Below are 8,991 nucleotides of genomic sequence, written 5' to 3'. Positions count from 1 at the left end.
GAGCCCTGCGCGGGGCACGGAGCTGGGCACTGATTAGCGGGCAGGGATAAAGTCAATTAGCGCCCTCATTAACTCTCGGATGTTTTTATCGTGGCTGCGCTCAGCTGCTGGGGGGTCAAGGATGGATTCGCACTGAGCCAAGGGGACAAGGGGGGACCGCACGTGGTGGCACATCGGGAGGGTCCTGACGGCCGGGCTGGCTCCGGCTCTCGCTCTCCAGCTCAGTTTGGCGCTTGCCCAAGGCCAGCAAGAGCAGCGGCTCGGGCTCAGGCTGGTTCAGGGCAGCAGCTGCTGGATCCGGTGGCTCGGGCCGACTCCCTGTCCCGGACACAGCCCGACCCCAGCACAGTCACGGGGCTCCCGGCCACGGAAACCAGGCTGGGACAACATCGGGGGTGAATCAGGGGCCGTTTGCTCCCCAAATTCACCCCGTCCTCTCCGCAGGGTGCTGCCCTGCCCGGGTACCGGGGAGCATCAGCCCGAGCCCACCCGACCGCCGGTGCCCCGGGCCCGGGTTCCGAGTGGAGGCTCCGGCTCCGCCCGGCCCGGGACGAGCCGGGGGGGGCTCGGGGCAGGAATTCGGGTGCGGCGCAGCCCCTGCGCTCCGCCGGCCGTGTCCCGGCACGGGCGGGTCCCGCTCGGCGCACTCACCTCGCCCGGTGCCCGTGTCCTCGCCCGCGGCCGGCTCGGCCATGGGGAAGGCGGCGGCCCCGGGGCAGCGGGGCGGGCTGAGCCGCAGCTGCAGCATTTGCCAGCTCGGCCGCCCCTGCCGGCTCCCCTCCGGCCCCGCCGCCTGGCCGCGCTTTTAAGGCGAGGGCCAGCCCGCGGCAGCGGCGTTTATTTGGGGTAAATACAGCGAGGGGTGGAGCAGCTCCGCGCCCGCATCGCCCCTTCCTGGCCCGGTTCCGCGCCCAGCGCGGCCGGGGGGCTACCGACAGCCCCGTGGGCTGAGGTGCCATGGAACAGCAAGGCGAGCAGTAAATGAAGCCTTCCTCTTCCCGAGGATCACCTTCGTGCTCCCGCTCTGGGGTTCGCTTCCTCCGCAGCGCCCGGGGCAGGAGGGGCTGGGGGCTCGGGGCTCCGGCCACGGCCCGGTCCGGAGCGGGGAAAGCCCGGCCCGGCCAGCGGGACTGGCTCCGCTTCCCGCTGGGGGGTCCGGGGAGCCGGGCAGAGGAGCTGTGAGCAGCAGAGCCGGGAACCGGGGACAGGGGACACCGGGCCCGCGGAGAGAAGCCCCCCTCGGGCGCGGCCGTGGGGCCCCGGCGTTCCCAGTCTGCCCCCGGGGAATGGTTGGGACCGATGCTGGGAACAGCTGGGAGAGGCTCCCAGGACATCGGCCCGGGCCCACGGTGCTGCCGCAGAGCTGACAGCGCTTAGCAGGCACTTTTATTGGCATCCTAACATTTTAAAAGATTTTTATTTGCCTTTTAAATCGAATTGTTTCCGTTGTGATAAGAGCAGCTGCAGGTTGTTCCTGACCTGCCTCCCTGCCTTCAGGCTCTGAAACCTCCGACAGACGCTCCGGAGACGGAGATGGAAGCGAATTTGGGACAGGGCGAGAGGACCTGTCGCTTCATGCGTTTTTAATGGCGAAATATTAAATATGTAGAGGGCGTGGGGCTCCGGCTGAGCAGCAGCCGAGGGCCATGAATGTTTGATGGGCGCGGCTGCGGGAGCATCTCCGGGTGTGCGGAGAGCCGGGCCAGGGGACAGAGCCCACCCCGGGGGCTGCCGGGGCCAGCGGGGAGCTCCGAACCCCTCAGGGCACTGCTGGCACTGGGTGCCCCTGGGCAGGAGCGGGGATCGGCCCCGGGAATGGGGGAACAGCGGGGATCGGCCCCGGGAACGGGGGAACAGCGGGGATCGGCCCCGGAAACGGAGGAGAAGCCCCAAATAAGTGGGATTTGAGGGTGGTATTTTCTCTGGCTTTGGAGTGTTGGAGGTGCAGATTAAATTCCTGCTTTCAGGATGGTGACGTATCAGAGTTGTACAGATACACCTCAACAACAGAAGACCAATAAAAATATTGCTGCTTAATCTGTATTTATAGAGGGCAAAGTCCTCTGTTGCCATCAGTGCCACCTCTGAGGAGTCCAGACCCAAGGAAACGTGGGGTTGGTGTTGTTTGGAGCCTTTCTGGGGCTGGAACTCTCCGAGGTTGTGTTTTATGGAAACATTGCACAGGTGACTGACTTCTCCATAAAATCATTTGTTCCATGCCCTGTGTTTTCCAGCTTCCTTTAATCCATTAACAGGTAAAGAGGAATATTTAGCAGTGTTTGATTCTACTCTAAACAAGTTTCCAACAACGAGAGAGGTGTTTTCATAACAGAAACGCCTGTTGAGAAATCCACGGCTGAGCAGTCGCGTGTCCTATGCCTCCTGAGTGCTGTAATGCAGGAAAATGTCTTTGTACAATATTGGCCTTTTAGGAAGAATGTAAACAGGTTTTTATTTTTATAGTATTTTGCAATTAGCGTGGCTGACAAACTTCTTGCTTGTTGCTGAGCCAAAAATAGAGCATAAAATCTAAAATGGAACAGAAAAACTGTAGGGAAAGATTTTAATCCAGCACTTACTATCTGTGAACTCTGCTCCATTGAGCTGATCTTGGAGTTTCCACTGTTTTTTATTCTTTTCTGTAATGGAAGTGAAATCTTTTGTTCTTGCCATGCAGTGGGAGCCAGCAGTGGGGTCTGTGCTCAGTGGCTTTCTTGGCTGCGTCTCCTTTGTGCTGTTCTGGGTCAGTTAAATTTCTCCACGTGGACACTTTTGGCATTGGTGGGAGCCACACAGGAGCTGTGTCCATAGAACACAAACCACGTTGGGCACAGACTTGGAATAACTCTCTTTTTCCTTCCATGTGTTTAAAGCACCCAAGTAGTTAATTCCCAGGGAAAAGAGAGGAGGAAAGGGGTAGCAACAACCCAGCCTTGTTCCTCAGCTGGTAGCCAGCTATGGACAGCAAAGTGACTCTGCCATTTCCTCCTGAGGGGTGAGTTCCCACCCCTTCCCAACTGTCCATGTGGCTCTGGTTTTCAGGGGCTCAGGCAGAGACAGCTCAGGCCTTGAGTTTTGTGCCAGGAAATCCAACTTTGCTGTCTTGCCTGAGCCTGGGCTCTGTGTGGGTCTGTAGGGAAGGGGCTTGGAGAGATCTTGGAAGGACTTTGGAGGATCTTGGAAGGATCCTGGCAGGAGCTGGCAGGAGCTGGTCTCAGGCAGGGAGCCCCCAGGGTCTGCAGGGCTCAGCTGCCGTTCCCAGCTCAGGGTCCCTCTGAAATCCTTGCAGAGTCCTGGCCCAGCTTTGGGATTCTGGAGGTGGCAGAGCCCACCCTGGAATGTGCCTGGGGCTGACACTCAGCTTTTCCCTGCATTAGAAAAATCAGCACCTGGAGTTTGATGAAGCTGAGCAGTGACACTTGCCTGGCTTGTGCTGCTTTTCCATATCTAATCCAGCCCTGATGTGACAGCCCACGGTGCCCAGGTCCTGTTCTTGCCAGCAGCCCTTCCTTTCATTAAGCTTCCTGCACCACTGATCACATATTTATTGTCCCAGGGCCTGGGGCTGGGAGGTTTTCCCTGGAATTAAGCTGCTTTGCGTTTGGTCACCACTCAGTGAGTTTTACATCCTTTGAAAGCTGCTCTGAAGCTGTTTCTGGGGTGCAGGGCTGTGCTTTCATGCTCTCAGGGTTGATCCCAAGTGACAACTGTGGGCAGGACGCTCCGTGGCTGGGGACAGAATTCCTGCCCCTTCCGGCCTTAATTAAGGTGCCACTGGAATTTTCCAGGGAAAGGTTGTGCTGTTTGCCTGCCTCCCCTTGAGCAGGGCCGGTTACATTTCCTTTAACTGTCTTGTAAGAACAATTTCAGTATCTTCTGCCCCCTTTCTCCTTGGGAGAGATCTGTGCAGGTTGTCAGAGCAGGGGCTTTAATGGGGCAGAATTCCCAGGGTTTCACTCCATTCCAAAGGCAGGGGTGGGAAAAGCAACCAGGAATGTTGGCTTTCTGTATGCCCCTCACATGTGTGAGGAATTCCGCATAGAAACAAGGAGAGGTGTGGAAGACACTGGTATTTGACAGGAGGATGGAAAATGCTGGAATTGATGAAAATGCTGATTGTAGCGTGTATTTTGAGGTCTTGGCTTTCAGTCAGACTTGTGAAATAAAATGTGGCTTGGAGCACCAGGCAGGCTTTGCTTTAGTGTTCAGCATCACTGGGGTGGTTAAGGGAGATGCTGTGATTTAAAACAAGTGGAGTTTAGTCACTTTTAGCAAAAAATAAGAGTTTTTTTCCCCCTATTTTTCTTTCAGAGAGGTTCCCTTGAGCTGGAGTGCAGTGCCCACGTTGCAGTGGGCAGGGAGAGGAGCTGAGGAGCTCTCGTGTGTGGCTGATTTTCCAGCAGTGCTGCTCCATCCCATGGCCAGGAGATGTCCCCAGCTGCCCGGGATTCCTGCAGGAGCTCCGGGCCCAGCTCTGGGCTGTGCTCAGACACCTCCAGTGCCAGCAGGGCCCTGACCCCTCCTGGCCCCGCTGTCCTTGTGCACAGTGAGCTCCTGGCCCGGGGCTTTGGCCACAGAGCGATGGCCAGCAGCTGTGGGCACCGGGCAGCATCTCTGCAGAGCAGCTCCATCACAGCTCAATTCAAAACACCAAAACAACTGCAACATTCAAATTTATGTTGTGGTGTAACTAAAAATCTTTGAGAATTTGAGAGATCCTAAAAGCTCTCTCTGTTCTTGGCTTGTTTGTAGAAGTGCTCTGGGAAAGAACAAGTAAAAGTTTTATAAAGTCAGCAAATCTGCCTCTTTAGATATTTTTATGCTATAGATTTTATTATTATTTTATATATATTTTATTTTACAGATTTTACACATTGTCTATAAAGCTATAATATATAATATATATAAATATATAATCTATTGAACATTATTATGTATTCAAATAAGTCTACATTTTTAGTATATTTTAGCATTAGTATTTGTGATATCATTATTATAGTATTTCTTAAGGGGGAATATTGGAACTGCAGTTTGGGAGGTTTTTCTATTTTCACTGTTTCAAGGCTTGTGGTCGTTGTTCTTTAAACAGAGACCAAGCACAGGAGGTGCTGTGAAGGATCCAGGAGCTGGTCCTGGTTGGAGGAGGAGCACCACGGACAAGGACAGTCATTAAAGTGGCTTTTGTGTGTTTTGTACCCAAAAATGCTCCCTGCAGTTGCCAAAGGGGCTGGAGCAGTGTAAAGCCTCTGTTGCAGCCGCTGCTGCAGCCCCTGTGCCCTGCCCTGGGCTCAGAGAGCAGCTCTGGGCTCAGCCTGGGGGAAGGCAAGTGGTGACATCCCCCTGGAAGCAGCAATTCCAAGGGCTCCATCATCCCCAGCTTCCCTCAGCTGGCCCATGAGCCCCACCCCTTCATTTTGGGTGGTCCTTGGTCACGGGCCCTCTTTTGAGGGAGAAATTAAATCCCTTTAAAACCAATCAGCTGATTTTTGGCAAACGGGAAAGCTCAGGCTGACCCAGAGAGGGAGCCCTGGGCAGAGCAGTGCTCAGCCCTCCCTGGGGATGGGCCCGCTCTGTTCCAGCTGGGCTTTGGGAGAAGAGCCTGGCAGTGTCAGGACAGGGGATGTGGCTGCCAGGGGACTTGATAGATCCCCAGGGCAGCAGAGGGCACAAGGCACCAGGGCTAATTCTGGGCAGAGGAAGAAGCAGAGAAGATTAATAAAAGAGAAGGGAATAAAAAAATTCCCGATCCTCAACACAGTGGTCAGTTCCCCTGATGCCAAGGGGATCACAGGAGCTGCCACAGTGATGGCAGTAGCCACTGGATCTGTCACAGTGCTTGGAGTAACTACAGGAGCTGTCACAGTGGCTGGAGGAACCTCTGGAGCTGTCACAGTGGCTGGAGGAACCACTGGAGCTGTCAGAGTGCTGGCAGTAGCTACTGGAGTTCTCACAATGGTTGGAAGAGCCACAGTGCCTGTCTGTGGGACTGAGGGTAACCACAGGGCCTGTCCTGGTAGGCTGGAGTAGCTGCAGGGCCTGTGCAGGTATTGCAGGAGCCCTGGGCTGTGCAGAGCCCGGGCCAGCAGCTGGACGTGCTGCGGCCGCAGCGATGGAACACGAGGATATCAGCTATTACCAGGGGCAGTACAAGGAAAGGCTCCTGCCCCTGCTCAGGTGAGGGGCTCCTCCATCCTCTCCTCCAGTGTCTCCATCCTGTGGCAAGCTCCCATCCCTTATCTGTCCCCTCTGTACCTCCCTTTCCCTGCGCTGCCATTCCCGGAGCTGCCCTGGCCGTGCCCGGGGTCCCTGCAGGGGGATCTGGGGAGGCCACGCTGCCAGAGGGGCTCTGAGGTGGGGCTGGGGTTGTGCCCACACCTGGGACACGGTCCAGAGCAATCCAGCATCCTGCCAGGACCGGATCCAGCATAACCTCAGGAAATGTGTGGCAGGGAGCTCCGGGCCAAAGAGGAGGACTCCACGAACTCGTTTATCTGCGTCCTGAAGAAGATGAAAGAAGTGCGGCTGATGGAGAAGGTTGTGGAAGAGACAGAGGAGGTGAGGAAGCTGGGAGGGTGCTGGGACACAGCTGGGGGGCTTTGGGGGTGGCAGGAGCAGGCAGGGAGGGGCTCTGGCTGCGGCAGCCGTGTCACCCTCGCTCCCATGCTGCCAGGCCTTCACAGAGAGGATGGAGGCCCTTGCTGAGAAGTGGAGGGACCTGCATGCCAGGAGGGCCCAGCTGAAAGCCCACGTGGTGACATCTGGGACGACAGTAAAGGTACACCTGGCACACCTCGTACACCTGGCACAAGCAGCACACCTGGCACTGCCCCTGCTCAGCCACAGCACCAACTCCTCTCCCCTGGGAAGAGCCTTGGGTCAGCACTCAAAGCCAAGCCTCCCCTGAGGCTGGAGCTATGAGGAACAGGAATTTGTACCCTGGCTAGGAGAGAGCTTGTCCCATGCCCTGGGATCTCTCAGGGAAGGCCCTGGACACAGGGAGGGGGAATGGTCCTGGGGTGCTGCAGTGTTGGGGTCTCCTCTCTGGAGGAGTCTCTTCCCAGTGCCCTTGAGTGACCCAGCTCCACCTTCCCTTGCCCTCCTTCCCCTCTGGCTGCGTGTGGTGCAGGAGAATGAAAGGCTGAGAACCCAGGCTCTGAAGAAAGCCAAAGAAGAGAAAGAGGAGAATTCAAAAAAGGAGAGTGAGCTCTTGAGGGCCAGGGAGAAACTGGAAGCTCTCAGAAAACAGCACCAGAAATTCTCCAAAAAATTGCTGAAGTACTCCCTGTTCAAGAGGTACCTGGAGAATGTGGTGGAGAATTCACAGGTGAGTTTGGACATGGCGCAGGGAGGGCCTCACCTGGGTTTGAACCAGGGGGGATGAGGCAAGGCCAGGGAAATCCACACTCGAACAAACCCAGAGACTCCAGGTGGGGTGGGAAGAGTTCCCTTGCAACCAAGGTGGGCCACAGGGAGTCAGGAGAAGAGAACCAGAACAGATGGAGGATTGAGAAACTGAATGGAAACCATGTGAAGGGGAGAAAGCTCAGCATTGAGGGGCGTGGGGCACCCTCGCTGTCATCATCCCAGGTCACACTGATGGCTTGGGAGAGGTGAGAAGTGCCCAGGGATGGGACCCAGGCAGTTGACAGGAAAGCTGTGCCTCCTCTCCAGGGTGCTGGGACATCTCTCCATGCATCCCTCGTGCTCCTGCTGCCCCCCAGGGCCTGGGCACACGGAGCTACTGTTTCATCCCAATGCTGCTCCCCTGGGGCAGGGCTGTGACACCTCCCCTGTGTCAGTGCCAGGCCTGGTGCTGTGGGTGCCCAGGGGATGTGGCCATGCCCAGGGACCAGCAGGGACGATGGAGAAGGGAAGATCTTCCAGCTGGGGAGGCCTTGGCCCTGCTTAGGGCAGGGAAAACCGGTGAGGGGAGGGCAGAATGTCACTGACCCCAGGGTCCCATGCTGCAGTTCCGGGACATCGAGGACATCATCTCCTACTACAAGGCCCTGCTGAGGACACGCAAGGACCTGCTGCAGTCCCAGTGGTGGTACCGGCAGCTGATGGAGCAGGGCAAGGTCCTGCAGCAGCAGATCAGGGCAAAGAAGGAAGCTGAGATGCTTCAGTGCAAGAATGACCTGGTGCAGCTCAAAGAATCTCTTGAGCAGGCTCAGAGCGACATTCAGCAGTGGGTAAGGAGCTCTGGGCGGGCAGGGGAGCTCCCCAAGGCCTGGTGCAGTCAGGAGCGGCCGCTGGCTCCTCCTGCAGCCGCAGCTCGTGGCACTGCTCAGCAACAGAGCTGCTGCTGGGAGGACATGCCTGAGCCCACTCGGGCCCACGGGGCTGCAGGAGGAGCAGGGAGAGCCCGGTGGGAGCAGGTTTGTCATGAGGAAGAGCTGGAAGCAGGTCAGGGATGGGCAGTGGCAATGCTGCTGCTGTCCTTGCGGTGGGGAGGGCACGGGGCTGGCAGGGAGGCCATGCCAGGGTTGAGCTGCAAAGCAGCTGGGCTGCCACCACACCGGGCTGAGCCGGCCCCAGCCCAGCCCTGGGCAAGGCCGCGTTCTGCCCAGCCCCGATGAGGGTGGAACCTGGAGTCTCCGAGCTGAAGCAGCTTTGCTGGGACGTGTCTTGTGCCCCCCAGGAGGATCACTGGGCCGAGGTCCAGGAGAGGGCTGCAGGGAAGGCCACGGAGCTGAAGTCCCTCACCATGGCCATCCACAGCCTCTTCCAGGCCGCCAGCGCACGGCTCCAGCCGAAGGGCAGGGTGGCAGCTGGGGACAGCCACAGGCAGCTGGACATGGTAAAGCCAGAGCAGAGCCTGCTCCCCGCCCAGGAAAAGCAGCAGGAATGGCTCTCCCAAGGCGAGGGGGAGCCCCCAGGCCCAACACAGCCTCCCTTCCTCCCTGGGGTCCTTGGGCAGTGGTGGAACACCAGGGAAACCTGGCCTTTCCCAGCAGCTGGAGCAGGGAGTGGGAGCCAGGCAGGGACAGG

At 57.5% G+C, this 8,991-nt stretch overlaps 2 protein-coding genes across 2 annotated transcripts in view; one reads left to right on the top strand and one right to left on the bottom strand.

Annotated features, from left to right (window-relative positions):
* The window catches only part of USP43 (ubiquitin specific peptidase 43), a 31,571-nt gene extending 30,237 nt beyond the window's left edge, over positions 1-1,334 (bottom strand). Inside the window, exons 1-3 of the mRNA XM_015645360.2 lie at positions 933-1,334; positions 652-802; positions 163-318 (exon numbers count right to left, since the gene is read on the bottom strand). Of these exons, the coding sequence (XP_015500846.1) occupies positions 163-318; positions 652-802; positions 933-1,334 (709 nt within the window). The remainder of the gene's footprint in view (positions 1-162; positions 319-651; positions 803-932) is intronic.
* Positions 1,335-5,919: 4,585 nt separating this feature from the next.
* CCDC42 (coiled-coil domain containing 42) overlaps positions 5,920-8,991 on the top strand; it is a 3,790-nt gene continuing 718 nt past the window's right edge. The window contains exons 1-6 of the mRNA XM_033518810.1: positions 5,920-6,174; positions 6,450-6,555; positions 6,671-6,775; positions 7,127-7,339; positions 7,956-8,446; positions 8,539-8,980. Of these exons, the coding sequence (XP_033374701.1) occupies positions 6,110-6,174; positions 6,450-6,555; positions 6,671-6,775; positions 7,127-7,339; positions 7,956-8,446; positions 8,539-8,980 (1,422 nt within the window). The 5' untranslated portion in view covers positions 5,920-6,109. The remainder of the gene's footprint in view (positions 6,175-6,449; positions 6,556-6,670; positions 6,776-7,126; positions 7,340-7,955; positions 8,447-8,538; positions 8,981-8,991) is intronic.

Source organism: Parus major, chromosome 18 (genome assembly GCF_001522545.3).
Source record: "Parus major isolate Abel chromosome 18, Parus_major1.1, whole genome shotgun sequence".
NCBI lineage: Eukaryota > Metazoa > Chordata > Aves > Passeriformes > Paridae > Parus > Parus major.
Note: the sequence above shows the minus strand (reverse complement) of the source record. Positions and strands in the feature narration are given on the sequence as shown.